We start from the raw sequence: 15,148 nt of genomic DNA, 5'->3' as shown, positions 1-15,148 counted from the left end.
ATTATCATACTCAAAGATGTTCTCTACAGTATTATTTACATTAGTAAAAAGCTTGGGGGTGGCCAATAAACAATATGTTGCTTAAACACCAACACTGATTAAATAAATTGTAGCCCAGTCACACTGAATGGATGATTGTGATGAATTGATGTCCAAGGTTTACTTCAAAATAATCCGACAGAAGATGGGCAGTAGTGAGTGGGCATAAAGAGAAAACTAGGATACAAGGCTCGCCATGAGTTAACCATTATTCAATTGGGTGAAGGGCACACGGTGTAATAGTTTATTACACTATTCTGCTTTTATATGTATTTGAAATTTTCCCTTAAAAAAGCTTAAAATGTTATTTCTAGAGGGTGGAAACATGGCAGGATTTCAACTAAGATAACAAAGTACGACATTTTTATACAATATAATCTCAACCATATAAAAGTTAGATTTTAAAAAGACAAAGAAAATACCCCCAAAATGCACTCACAATCAAATGGACAGTTTGGTTTTCCTCTTTTGATTTTCTCATATTTTCCAATTTCCTATAATGAACGTGTACCCAGAGTCATGAAAGAAAGTAAGTTTTACTGAAAGAATTTTACAAAGCCCCATAAGGATCAGATGAGAGGTCCTCACAGATAACCACCCTAGACTTCTCCCAGAAAGCCTTACCACAGGAACTCGCGAGGAACTGGGCCCATACACGGATTCCCCGTAGGAAGGGTTATTCACATTCATAGGGGGTCCACAAAGACATCTTCCTGGAGGCCCGGGAAATCCTCTTTCCCCTTTGGGTCCCATTATAAGTTGTCCTAGGAAGCAACAGACTGCTGTATTACTAGAGCCAAGGAAGAGAAGACCAAACAACCCAGGGAGATGTGAGCGATCTATGCAACAGAAAAAAAGGTTAAAGTCCACAGCATTTCAGGGTATGCTTGAGGAAGAGGTTAAAGAAATGCTTTTGGCCAGGCGCAGTGGCTCACACCTGTAATCCCAGCACTTTGGGAGGCTGAGGCGGGCGGATCATGAGGTCAAGAGATCAACATCATCCTGGCCAACATAATGAAACCCCGTTTCCACTAAAAATACAAAAATTAGCTGGGCTTGGTGGCACGCACCTGCAGTCCCAGCTACTTGGGAGGCTGAGGCGGAAGAATCGCTTTAACCCGGGAGGGAGAGGTTGCAGTGAGCCAAGATTGTGCCACTGCACTCCAGCCTGGTGAGACTCTGTCAAAACAAACAAAAAAATAGATGCTTTTGATCCAAGATATGGAGGAGATAAGGTAAGAAAAATAGTTGTGAGGAGACAGTTTCCCCCTCCTTCCCGCCTTGAAGACAGGGAAAACGTCTGGTGCTGCAGCAGCCATGTTGCCAACAGGAAGTCACAAGCATGAGGAGATAAGCCAACACGCAGGAAAAGACAAAAGGCTCATGGGGTCTGGGGCCCTGACAGTGACAGTCAGAGGCTGAATCAAAGCCAGCTATTGTCTACCTCTGGATTTCTTTTTTCATTTTGTTGTTGTTGTTGTTGTTGTTTTTTTGAGATGGAGTTTTGCTCTTATTGCCCAGGCTGGAGTGCAATGGCACGATCTCGGCTCATTGCAACCTCCGCCTCCTGGGTTCAAGTGATTCTCTTGCCTCAGCCTCCCGAGTAGCTGGGACTATAGGCATGCGCCACCATGCCGGGCTAATCTTGTATTTTTGGTAGAAACAGGCTTTCTCCATGTTGGTCAGGCTGGTCTCGAACTCCTGACCTCAGGTGATCTGCCTGCTTTGGCCTCCCACAGTGCTGGAATTATAGGCATGAGCCACTGCGCCCGGCCTGGATTTCTTTATTGGAGAAAAACAATGCCCTATTTGTTTAGACCATTATTAACAGAGGGCTTCTTGCCTACAGACACATTATTGACTGATGACTTTAATTGTTTTAAACATTTTTTGTTTTTCTCATATATAGAATCTTTTTTTTTTTGAGACAGAGTCTTGCTCTGTTGTCCAGGACGGAGTGCAGTGAAGCAATCTTGACTCACTGCAACCTTCGCCTCCCAGGTTCAAGCGATTCTCCTGCCTCAGCCTCCTGTGTAGCTGGGATTACAGGTGTATGCCACCAAGCCTAACTTTTGTATTTTTAGTAGAGATGGGGTTTTGCCATGTTGGTCAGGCTGGTCTCAGTCTCCTGACTTCAAGTGATCGACCCACCTCAGCCTCCCAAGGTGCTGGGATTACAGGCGTGAGCCACCACGCCCGGCCAATGTAGGATCTTTACAGAATAATTTCTGGGTGAGGGTTTCTTTCATTTCTTCTGGAAGAAAATAGAATGTTAGTATATGCTCAGCCCATTTACCCTCCCCTGGTGCTGAATAAGTCAGGACATGTCTTGAAAAGATATGATCAGAAAATATATTCCCTAGCAATGTGGAAAAACAGTGAGGGTAATACCTTGGCTTTTAAAGGCCCTGATGCCCAGGATACATCCCAGACCAAATTCCACCAAGGCTTCTGAAAACTGAACTGAATGTAGGCAGCATCCACACTTTTATTTATTTATTTAAAATTTTTTTTATCACATTAGCATAAGGCATCCCCCTTTTTTTTTTTCTTTTTTTTGAGACTGAGTCTCACTCTGTTTCCCAGGCTGGAGTGCAGTGGTATAATCTCAGTTAACTGCAACCTCTGTCTCCCAGGTTCAAGTGATTCTCCTGCCTCAACCTCCCGAGTAGCTGGGACTACAGGAGCGTGCCACCACGCTTGGCTAATTTTTCTGTTTTTAGTAAAGACAGGGTTTTGCCGTGTTGGCCAGGCTCATCTCGAACTCCTGAGCTCAACTGAGCCACCCGCTTCGGCCTCCCAAAGTGCTGGAATTACAGGCGTGAGCCACTGAGCCTGGTCAGGCAAATTTGTGCCAAGGTTGAGAACTGGTCCATTCCTCTGCCAGATCATCCTCCCTTCATCCTCCATCCCTCCCAGCTGCCTCTCAACTGCCTTCTGATCTGGGTTCAAACATCATTTCCTGAGGGAAGTCTTTTTGAATCCTCAGTCTCTGTCATGTACACCTGGGATACAATTTCATGGTTTCCTGTTCCTTTTCTTCACAGCACTTCTCTTTGTTTATGATTCTATATATTTCGGGATTATTCCATCAAGGTTGATCTCCAGTAGAATATGGGTCCACAAGGACAGGGCTAGTGCCTGTTTTCATCCACCACGGCTGACACAAAGTAGGGGCACGGAAAATGTTTGATGATTGAATGAATGAATGCAGACTAATTGGAGAGAAAAAGTCTTCAGAAAAAGCTAGAAGTCACATTCTGGCTGGCAGGAAAGCACCAGAACAAGAGCCATCCAACAGGAAGTGGGGAAAGAGAAGAAAAGATGGAGACTGAGAAGAGAAATAAGGATCCCTTCTTTGGGAAATGGGGGGAGGGGTGGGTTTGGAGGCCAGCCAGTCGTTGGTGTCAAGTAGTATGATATCTAGGGCAGCCAGGGGTTGGGAACACAGTTCACAGATCCAGGAGGGCAGGAAATAAAATGACCCCAGGGGAGAGATCTGGCCAGGACACCAGGGAAGCTACTATAACCAGAGAGGGAGACTGAACCTTCCCAAGCAGATTGACAGGTGTTCCTACAATCAGAATGCTGACAGATCGAGGGGAAGGGAGCTTTGCCAACATCTTATCCTAAGCTATGGTTGTTTGTTCTAACAAGAAATGCAAATATAATTCTGTGGGAAGAGCTCCAGTCTGTGTTCTGATATTTTCAGAAGAGCCCAGAGAGACAGGGAATCCACCAGCCTAGGAAAATTCTGGGTAATTAAGTACTTGGGGAAATTGAAGTGGAAAAGCTCTGTGATCAAGAATGTGAGGGTGGCATTGGAGCAACCTTCCAACTGCTCTGTGACCCCAACAAATCCTCCAGAACTGTGGCCTGAGACAGAGTCAGGAGTTGGTCCTATTAGCTGCTGATGAATGGTGGGGCTGAGATTTTAATTCATGTTTGACTTAACACTATGCTGTTTAAAAGACAAACATCCAAGAATACTGATGCTCTCAGGAAGCTGGCAATTCCCAGGTACCACACTGATTCACTTATACTCTGTCTGGGTATAGGAAGGACTCAGCCAAATTTGTAATTTGATTATTGCAAATTACATCCTAAAAGCATTTAGTCTTTATTCCCTCCCCACCCTTCCCACCCCTTAGCCCCTCTTTCCCTGTGACTTGGGTAATTACAAAGCTCTCACCCTTTCCACCTCCCTCAGCACCATCCGTTCCCACAGAGCTGGGCACCAAAACTCGAGGTCACCTCCTGACAGGACATGGCAAGGAGCCTGCTGCCACCACTACAGTTTCCATGCAGCTTCCTCCCAGCTGCTGGAGGGCATCCGTTAGCCCTGCCTGTTTTCTGCCAGGCCATGCTGAAGGACACAGCAACCTGAACTTCCCCACCCCAACCTCTGGGAGATCATGTCTCAGCCTGGTTTCATCCCTACCCCCTGCAGCCAGAAGACCCGGCTCTCCATCTTCACCTAGGCAGCCTCCCACTTCCATTGGCTGCCTCGGTGGGAAAAGGTCAGGAGTGAGGAATCTAGGAGAAGGCAGAGGAACCAGCACAACAACCTCCAGAGGCCGCCTGGCTGACAGTCACAGGAGTCACAGACCGATTCTGGACCAGAGTGGCCCGCAGTCACTGCTGTGACCTTGCAGGCATCACTTCTGTTTGAGGTTCAAGATTCTTATCTCTAAGGGGAGGGTAGGACTAGACCAGGGGTGTTTTCACCTGTGGTCCGCAGAGGCCAAGGCTATCTCACGAGGGCTCTGGGGCAGGGGTTCTGGAACCCTGGGAAATGAGGTGCAAAACCTTGGGTGTAGGTATACTCAGTTTCCTTCTCTCTGAGAGGGGGTTTGGGACTTTTAACAGACTGTCAAAGGTAGTGTTGGAACTGCTTTGGGGGGCCTGTTCCAACTCTGGATGATTATCCAACTGGGCCCAGGCACAGGGATATCTCTTTTGTTTATTTAATTAATTTATTTATTTTTGAGATGGAGTCTCACTCTGTCACCCAGGCTGGAGTGCACTGATCTGATCTCAGCTCACTGCAACCTCCGCCTCCTGGGTTCAAGCTATTCTCCTGCCTCACCCTCCTAAGTAGCTAGGATTACATGTGTACACCATCATACCCGGCTAATTTTTGTATTTTTAGTAGAGACAGGAGTTTCACCATGTTGACCAGGCTGGTCTTGAATTCCTGACCTCAAGTGATCTGCCCGCCTCAGCCCCGCAAAGTGTTGAGATTACAGGCGTGAGCCACCACACCTGGCTAGATATCTCTTATAAACTCCTTCCCTGCCCTCTCTCCTACCCCTCCAAAATTTTCCACATAGCAGGATTATTTATTGCCCCGTCTTCTCTTTTCCCTCTTCAGCCCCCTCACTCAGGAAGGCTCCTCAGAAAGGAATTGGCTCAAAGGAAGGGAGGGAACATCACTCCAAAGAGATGGCCATACCCTGCTTGGCTCCTAAGGAGATGGGCTGTGAACCCACAGAGCCCCTGCCTGGGAGCCCCTGCAGGAAGCAGCCCTGCCCACCCACCTGCTAGGTGCCACTGGGGACATGATGCTGACTCAGCCACAGACCCTGCCCTTCAAGGATGTAGCAGGAAGATGAAACACATCTGCAGAAACGTTACCAATGGAGGGGCCATAACAGAGAGGCAATATGTGATCAGGGCTCAGGGGAGGGTGGTCTATCCTGTTAGGGGCCAAGAAGGCCTTATTGAAAAGAGAGCTTTGAAGGAAGAGAGATTTCGCTGGACGGCAGGCAGGTGAGAGGAGTGGCATGTCAGGCCACGTGAACCCAGAGAGACCATAGGAATAGCTCCAGCTCCACAGATGGCAAGCTGTCCTCTGAAGGGTAGAGGGCAGGGTGGCTGGGATTGGGCAGAGGCTGGAGTAGTCCAGGAAGAGAGAGGTAGCCGTACTGGGTGGAAGAGAGGGAGGTGGAAGGCCAGGGAGAAGGACGACGACTCTGTGGGGCCTGCTGACAGGACAGGATTGCAATACACCGAAGACTGACAAGACAAGAGAAACAGCAGGCACCAAGGAGCTGCTGACAGCTCCGGCCGAGCCCTTCTCATCCATTCCGCAGCCCCAGGAGGGAACCAGAGTTCAAGTCGGGTGAGGGCTGGCCTTTACAAAGAGATAAACACAGTGAGACCATTAAGATCTCAGTCTGCTAAGGACATCCTACATATCCACCCATCACATGCCCCTGGACTACTCCTCAGTTTTGTGAGCCCCTAGGTACCCTAACGGCCAAGAGTCCCTTCTGAAGGCACAACCCAGACCTCAGGCCATGCTGTCAGTCTCTGGGGTTGGTAGTTTATAGTCATAGGGCTCCAGGGGGACATCATGCCTTCCAGAACCAAGGAGGATGAGAACTAGTTGAAAGGACCTCCATTCAGATCATCCAGCCAACTCCAGAAATGAATTATGGAGTGTGGGCATGTGGCCTGGACTGCATCTCCAATCTCCCCTAACAGCATGGAAACAGCTGCAGCAACATAAGTTACTACCATACTAACCAATGTTTGTTCTATTAGTATTTCCTTCCTCCTCTCCCAATTTCAAGGACACAGCAAGAGTTCGTGCTCTCTCGCCCTTGCTAAAAGCAGGTACTACTGGAAACAAACTTGCCTTTCTACTTTCTGTTCCCTGAAGGACAAAGCTCCTAATTGGGGTGCTGGTATATGAGTATGAGGAGGGAGGGGGTCAGGGATGGAAGAGGAGAGACTTCCATAGGCATGGACAGGAGAGGGACCTCTTGTGCCCTGGGGAAGAGACAGGTTTCAGAAAGAATGGTTGTGGGGTGCTCTCTGGGAAGTCGAACCGGAGGGACCAGGACTCCCAGCCTTCAAAATGTTCTGATACCCAAGTATGGCATGAGGACAGCAGCTACCAGCTATCTATGGGCCACAGGGACTTGGACAAGGACAAGTCTATTTCTATTTCTACTCGATTTCAGATGTGAATAGAGTAGACCAAAGGCTGGAGGGACCTTCCCTGCCATAATTCACCAGGATCTTTGCCCAACCCTTTCATGGCAGTTGAGGGAGTAGTGAAAATCCTAATAATGCCTGAATTAAATTTTTTGGCATCCTAGCAGGTTGGACTCTCTGAGCCAGATTTAACTTCATTTAAAGGATCTAACAAAATACGACATTTCTTTCCCATCCCACGATGTGGCTGCAAATATATTTCCATAAACACAGGAGGAGGGGGAATACACTATGGAATTGCAAATGTCTTCATTTTCTTAAGAAAAAAAGCTGGAATAAAAATTGTTTGGATCCCTTTTTTATAACTGAAGACAAAAAATATTGCACAGTCAACAAATGAGGTTTCTGATACTGTCTTTATATAGTTGATGTGCTGTGAAAGCCCCTACCATCAGCTGATAAGGGAACGAAATAAAGGGCTTAGCTCCCCCTTTTTTTTGCAAGCAGAGTATGCCCTTTTCAATAGTGGACTTTTAATTTTTTTTATTCCATTTTAGTAATTTCTTTCTATATCTATTTTTTTTGAGACGGAGTTTCGAGACAGCACGATCTCAGCTCACTGCAATCTCCACCTCCCAGGTTCAAGTGATACTTCTGCCTCAGCCTCAGAGTAGCTGGGATTACAGGTGTGTGCCACCATGCCAGGCTGATTTTTGTATTTTTAGCAGAGACGGGGTTTCACCATGTTGGCCAGGCTGGTCTCAAACTCCTGACCTCAAGTGATCCAGCTGCCTTGGCCTCCCACAGGGATAACAGGCGTGAGCCACCGCACCCGGCCTCTTTCTCTATCTGTTGCAAACAAATAATGACTCTTTTATAACACTGTAAGATGGAAAAACAATGTTACCGTTACTTCTAGGTTTAAGAGAACTGCTTGGAGCCATGAAACTTTTTTATCTAGAAAAAGGTATTAGTTGATGAAATATGTTCCTGTTATTTTTCACTTAAGGTATAAATGACATCATTAATGCACTTTTTTTCTTTCCTCTATTTGTTCTCCAGAATGCTAAAACAAATTCAGAATGGCGTTTATCTCTCTTGCATAAAAGTTGAATGAGCTAAATTGTGGAGAAATTATAAAGATATTGGAGTGCCTCTGGTAGTTTCTAACTTGAAACACAAGCCATCTCTGCTAGCATCTCCTTGCGTCCTCTCTGGGAGGCTGGCCAGTATTGCAATAGTGGATCAAGTGAAGCAGTGTAGCTCTTACCTGCAGATGGGGGGCCTGGGGCGCCTGGGGAGCCTGGACGGCCAGGTTGACCAGAAGGCCCAGGCTTGCCGGGTGGGCCCATAACTCCACTATCCCCTTTCTGTCCCTGACAGAGAGAAAGGCAGAGCCTGTTACGAAAGCATGACATAGCAAGCTTCCTGCCTCATTTTGTCACTAAATCAGAGTTCACCTTGCACTTAAGGAGAGCCCAGTGGGAGATGCAGCTCCAGAGGGCTTGACCATCAATCAAGCTCCTAAGCAGCTTGGGGCAAGTGACATTTGAGATAATGAAGGTTACAAATTTGCAGACCTTAGTTCTTTCTTGCTATGTCCTAGAAACGTGGCACATGGCAGCTAAAAGGAACTAGTCCAATCTACTCCAGGCCCCGGGTGGATGAGGAAATGGAGGCCTAGAAAAGAGCTGTTTTCACTCATTGGCTTCCCATTGTCTCAGGATTAGCTCCTTACTGCAGCCTGTGAGGCCCCACATGGCCAAGCTTTCCAGCCTTATTCCAGCCTTTTGGTCTTTTTGGTCTTCAAGAGCACCATGTCTATTATCTCCCTTCTCAAGACCCTTCTCTCTGCCCCAAACCCTCCTCCTTCCCCACTGCCTAGTTAACTGCCACTCACCCTTTGGCTCTCAACTCAAATGCCCTTATGTCAAAGCCTTCCCTGACCTTCCTGGGCGGAGTCAGTTCACCCCACTATAAGCTCTCATAACTCAGCCTGTTTCCTTCATGGCGTTTATCCCAGATCGTAGCATATGGATTATTTGTGTGGTCATTTCATCAATATCTCCCCATGAGACATACGCTCCCTATGGGCTGGAATTTGTCTAGCTCACCTCCTTTCCCCAGATGAAATGAGGGAGGAGAAAGACGCTAGAAACACAAAGGTAGGCAGCTTTGCTGATCTGTAAGTCCAGAGGTTTCACCTTGACTATGAGACTCCAGGTAACTCATGTCATTGCTTTGTACCTCAGTTTTGTCATCTTTAAAATGGGGCCAGTAAATTTACACCCACATAGGTTTGCTGTGAGACTAACAAAGATCTCAGAGGTGAAAATGTGGTTTGTACACAATGAAGAGCTATGTGGGGCAAGCCAATTATCACAGCAACTGGTCTGGTTCCATCTATCTCACGCAGTTAAACAAGTCCTGATTTTATTAAAAAAGGCACACCTGTGGCTACAGCTGTTCCACATGGAGTGTCCTCTTTGCTGCCTATTTCGCAAGCATCATGAGCAAAGACTGGGCTCTTGGTTCTCCCTCAGGGTTGCCCTGAGGAGTCACACCGAAGCCACGGCTGCTGCAAGCTATCCACTGTTCCCCTGAGCAATTTGCTAACTGTCCGTTCTTGCCTTAGGCCTAATCAAAGCAGTGATTGATACCTGACGTTTTTGGCCTGGTTCTTCCTACTGCACTTGTGCCTTGGCAGGCTTGCCCTAATGAAATATAATCTTCCTCAAATCTGGGGAGCAGGCATGCCAGGGACTCCTTTCCAGCCACAATGGTGACAGGTGACCTGCCGCCTTGTCCACATGACACTGGGGGCCCTCTCAGCAATGTTCAAGGAGTTCTTACGCTCTCAATATGGGACCTGGGAGGTCAGAGTTTATTTCCGATTCCATGTTTATGGAGGGAGTTCTTAAGCCTCAGCCCAAGCTGAAGCATTCCCTGCAGTAACCAAGCTGGGTCCCAGGATGGCAAAGGAAGTCACACTGTCTTAATATAGCCACAGTTCAGGCTTGTTTTTCTAACGGCCATGTCAGCTGGTTCTGAGCACAGGAAGTGCCAAAGCTTGAAGGAGGTGGAAATGCTCCTTGATTCTGACACCAGCAGTAATGGAATATTCCGCTTATCAGTCATTGCTCAGAATGAGCCACGTCTCTATCAGCAGGACTCACTGAGCAGAGCTTTCCAGGAAAGACATTCTTAATTCCTTATTTGCCACAAAGTTGGGTGATCTCTCTCAAGGAAATTGTTTCTCAGTTACTAAAGCTTTTTTTTTTTTTCCATTTTAAACAGACATTGCAGGAGAGGATTTTTTTTTTTTTTTTTTTTTTTTGAAAGACAGAGTCTTTCTCTGTCCCCCAGCCTGGAGTGCAGTGGTACGATGTTAACTCACTGCAACGCCCACCTCCCAGGTTCAAGCTATTCTCCTGCCTCAGCTTCCCAAGTAGCTGGAACTACAGGCATGTAATACCTTGCCCAGCTAATTTTTGTATTTTTTAGTAGAGATGGGGTTTTACTATATGTTAGCCAGGCTGATCTCAAACTCCTGACCTCAGGTGATCTACCTGCCTCAACCTCTGAAAGTGCTGGGTTATAGGCATGAGTCACGGTGCCAGGCCAAGATTTTTAAAATAAAGTCAACAGCTGCTTTTCTGGGCTTGCCTGAAGGCAAGTCCTGAAGCATGAAGGTAAGAGAAGAAGTGATGTGGGGAAAATTGGCCTCAACTCTCTAGATTCTAACCCTGGCTTTGAAACTAGCTGAGTGGAGGGGTCTTGGGCAAGCAAATCCACCTCCTTGGCCCTCAGCTTCCTTGTGAATAACCTGAGGAGACTGGATTAAGTGGTCTCTGTAATCTTCTGGCACAGCAATTACTATCCTAAATTCCTTCTGAATTTCCGATTTTTGCCTTTGGACTGACTTAACAATAACTTGCAGAGACTCTCAGCACTGCTGGCCCAACAAACAAATAGTATGTGAGACTCTATGCTAGGATATTAATTCATGATAAAAACAAAGTACTCCGGCAGGCTTCTAAGGCTAGCAACTCATTATCTGCCGACTGGAACAGCACCAACACCGAGGGTTTTCAGCATCCCCGGGTTGTTTGCAACGTCTTGTCGAAAGCGTGAGCTCATTTCTCTAACTTCTCTGAGCTCTCAGATGTGGTTTTGGTGTAGCTTTTACAATTCCAATGGAATCAGTCTCAGCAGGCTCAAGAAATGGCCTTCCTGGCTTTGGTTATCACCAGGAACAAGGAAAAGACAAATACTGACCAAGACAGAAGGAAGCCAGGAGGCTTCTTGAACCCAAGCTTAAAATATTATGGATGGAAATCATTAGGAGGGGATAAAGTGATATCAGAAAAGATTTCTCCCCTATTTTTTTTCCTTTTTTATCTGAGCCTACTTTTAAGAAATTTGTATCTGTGGCATCATTGTGAAACCATTACCATGTTACTCATGATCAAACTTTGAAAACTGGACTGGAAGACTGTAACTTCAAAAGTTACTGTGCAGTCTAAATTATCCAGGTTGGAGTCTGTGTTCTTTCTAAATTGACTGGGAAAAGACCAGAATTGGCTTCATAGTGTTATTATGGTTCTGAACCCTGGCTGCACATTAGAATCACATGGAGCTTAAAAAAAATAGCCAAACCCATGCCGAAAGCTCACTCCAGGTCTTTGGAAAATAAGGCCTAGACACGGTGGGCAAGGAGTAGCAAACTTGGTACTACAACCATTGCTCCTGATGTGGGGGAATCTGCACATCTGTATTCAATCACCGGCCCCACCCCCAGATGATCTTGATGTAAGATTAAGTTTGTAGGCCACAGATCTAGCCTAAGGAAATAATTAAAAGAATGGGAAAAGCTTCCATCCAAAGATGTTTACCTCTCAGTATTATATATAAGACACCCAAGGCTGTCTCTAGAGCAGTCATGTCACATCACATGGCTTAACACAAGAGCCTGCTGACCAGAGGGAGTTCAGAATGAACAACTGCCTTAAGTGCATTAAGAAACCCAAGAAAAATGGTCACTTACAAATTGCAGGCCTGAGTAGGGGAAAACCACCCTATTGTTGAGACCCAGAAGACCCCTCAACAGCAGGAAAATATCTAGGCTCATTTTCAAAACTCCATTTGTGTCTGGGACACTGAAGCATAAAATAGGTTTTCTGGCTAAATGACCATATCTGGCTTCCACTCCTAGCTGCTTTGGTTGAGACAGCCTTGTTCTCATGAACCAAATATCCACTCTTGCTTCTGGCCTTGGGCACAATTTGAATGGAGCATCGTATCTCATCCACTTCAAACTATGGCTAGCCCAGAAATGCCAGCAGCTTCTGGAAGTGGTGCTGCTCCTGTCCGCTAGCCCAGAGGACATTGGAGTCTAGGTCTACAGAATATCTCTGATTGACACCACTTGTCTGCCACTCCCCACGCCTCCCCCACTCCCAGGTCAAGAAGTTCTGACCTCAGGCAGGTGGTAAGCCCTGGGATCCTTACCTGCTTCCCTCGTTTTCCTGGTCTTCCTGTGGGTCCTCGGTGTCCTGCTATCCCAGGTTCACCCTTTGGACCCATTTCACCCTGGAAAGGGGAAAGAGAAGCAAGAGAGGAATTAGGGCATGTGGAGGAGGCACATCTACACAGGTCTAGCCAGTCATTGGCTACAAGGGCAGTCTACTTGATTCTTCTGAATTTATTCCAACTGGGCTTCCCTGAAAGGTTGGGAGAGTGATGAAGTCATGAGAAAGGTAGACATGTCTTTCAAGGAAAAGGAGGGAAGGAAGAAGGTAACTCTGAGTGGGTTATCTGTTATCTGACAGGGACAGCTGTGGAGTAGCGCATATTTTGATGGCCAAACAGGAGAGACAAACCATCACCCAGAACAGACAGCGGAATGCTTGGGCATCCAGCACAATGTGCCTGTGCGACTTAATACAAGCTGTCTAGGAATACGCTTTCCCTTCTAGTTAGAATTTTATGTTGTGCTTTGTTATGTCTCGTTTTTAGCACAAATTTAAATCTGGAGGTTTTTAAATGACTGGACACAGTTTTGCCAACTGTCATATTTGGGAAATTTCTGCTCATTTAATGACTCTTACTTAGAATCACGTACTTGCCCACTCTTAGTAAGCACTGGTTTGAGTTCCAGCTTACTTCCATTTGATTTGGATGAAAGCTTTTTTGTGGGGAGAGATGTTCCAAACATATGTTCAAATATTCAATGTAATTATTGAAAAAGGCATGGAGAACAATGGCAACAATATTCCTATTTGAAAAGCTCTGTGTTCAACTATCCAAACCAAATGTACTCGGGCAGGGCGTATTGGCTCACGCTTGTAATCCCAACACTTTGGGAGGCCAAGGTGGGCAGGTCACCTGAGGTCGGGAGTTTGAGATCAGCCTGGCCAACATGGTGAAACCCCTTCTCTACTAAAAAAAAAAAAATTAGTCGGGCACGGTGGTGCATGCCTGTAATCCCAGCTACTCAGGAGGGTGAGGCAGGAGAATTGCTTGACCCTGGGAGGTGGAATTTGCGGTGAGCCAAGACTGTGCCATTGCACTCCGGCCTGGGCGATAAGAACGAAACTCTGTCCCCCTACTCCAAAAAAAAATGTATCCATTGCAGAATTTCATAGTTTAAGGCCAATATTTCACAAAACCCATTTCTCCATCTTAGTTTCTCTCCCTCTTCCCCATGTTCTTCTTGGACTCCGGCCCCACTTACTGTTTCTTCGGGTTATGGACCCACAGCATACTTCATTCCTATCTCCAGTAATCCCCCAACAGCCCAGAATGTGCTGCCAACAAGATAAATTTAGCAATAGCAACCATGAGTGTCTGTTAGTCAGCAGCCAGTGCCCACGAAGAGCTGCCCAGCTACCCAGAGAGAACAATAAACATCCAGGCACTTTTTCACATGGGGGTCAGAGGAGGTATAACACAATGGAAAATTCCAGGGAACACCTGTATTTGGAAAGGATCAAGCGTAAAGCTCTGAAATTATCTGTCAGCTCAGCCAGTGTTTCCTTACCCAAGCCACCAGTGTCTTGTTTCACCAAGAATTGTCCTTAAATGTATTATTTCTTTCCAACACACACATCCTTCAACATTCTCTAGGGAATGGGAGTGTGAGAGGATAGGATGGATGCTACATGGCCATGGAGATGATTGCAGCTTTCCCCTGGCTGTTTAGAGAGGCTCGGGATGTCGTCTTGGCTGGGAGAAAACAACAACACAGCAGCATGTTTTCCCCCCAGATATTGTCAGAAGGAAGTGTGGCCCTTCTCTATATCAGCTGGAAGCAGTCAGGAATTCCTTGATCTAATTTCTCTCTCAAGACCTAATTATGGTCATCATATCAGCTCTGTCTTAAAACAGCCTGTCATAAAAGGGGAAGACAACTCTTCAGATGGGAAGTCTAGTAAATGGTGCAGAGGACAGAGGAGCTGCCATACTTCATTTACAGTAATTTATTATGCTTTGACGTTCACTGTTGCCCTGAATGAAAAGCTAGTCTAAATATTTTTAAGTAAAACTGGTTTTTCTCTTTTAACATTTCTTTTAATTTGCTTATATAATTAATCTATTTTTTTTAACCCAACACCCTACCTGAAGCAGCAGAGTATAGTTGCTGACAGCTTAAGGTGGTGATATAATACATTAACGCAGGATGATTGAAAATATTTAAGCATGTTCCACTGACTAGAAAAGGTCAGATAAAAATTGTCTTAGTATGGGAAATAAAACTTTAAGGTGAACTTTTAAAAATCAAAAATACTAACAAAGCATCCCCTTTGCATGCTTGAAGAATATGATGGTTTGAGACCTAGGTTAAAATAACAATTTCCAATGTCAGTGTCTCACGGTGTGAGGCGCCAGCACGATGTTAGCTTAGGAGCTGTTCCAAATGGCCATGTATGCACTTTCCTCTCTTTATTCTCTCACATTCCCCCTCATCTACTCTCATTCTTCTTCCCCAACTCTAACCCTCAGTAAAAGTTTCAAAAAATCTGTCGGTCAACAGTCACCTTCACAATTTTTGTTGTCTCTATATACAACTGTTTTGCTATTTACTGAATATTTTTTCTTTTTCTTTTTTTTGCAGAGACATGGTCTTGCTCTGTCGCTCAGGCTGGAGTGCAGTGGGGTAATC

General features: G+C 45.9%; 1 protein-coding gene across 4 annotated transcripts in view; it reads right to left on the bottom strand.

Moving 5' to 3' along the window:
- Positions 1-15,148, bottom strand: part of COLQ (collagen like tail subunit of asymmetric acetylcholinesterase) — a 64,134-nt gene that overhangs the window by 6,706 nt on the left and 42,280 nt on the right. For all 4 annotated transcript variants that reach the window (XM_012466784.2, XM_012466780.2, XM_012466782.3 and 1 more), the window contains 3 exons: positions 12,496-12,576; positions 8,255-8,360; positions 664-803 (listed from right to left, as the gene is read on the bottom strand). In XM_012466784.2, coding sequence (XP_012322207.2) covers positions 664-803; positions 8,255-8,360; positions 12,496-12,576 — 327 coding nt within the window. The remainder of the gene's footprint in view (positions 1-663; positions 804-8,254; positions 8,361-12,495; positions 12,577-15,148) is intronic.

The sequence above is a fragment of the Aotus nancymaae genome, unplaced genomic scaffold (genome assembly GCF_030222135.1).
Source record: "Aotus nancymaae isolate 86718 unplaced genomic scaffold, 86718_ANA_hifiasm-v0.15.2.pri h1tg000019l, whole genome shotgun sequence".
Lineage (NCBI taxonomy): Eukaryota > Metazoa > Chordata > Mammalia > Primates > Aotidae > Aotus > Aotus nancymaae.
The sequence above is the reverse complement of the archived record's forward strand: the minus strand, read 5'-3'. Positions and strand labels throughout refer to the sequence as shown.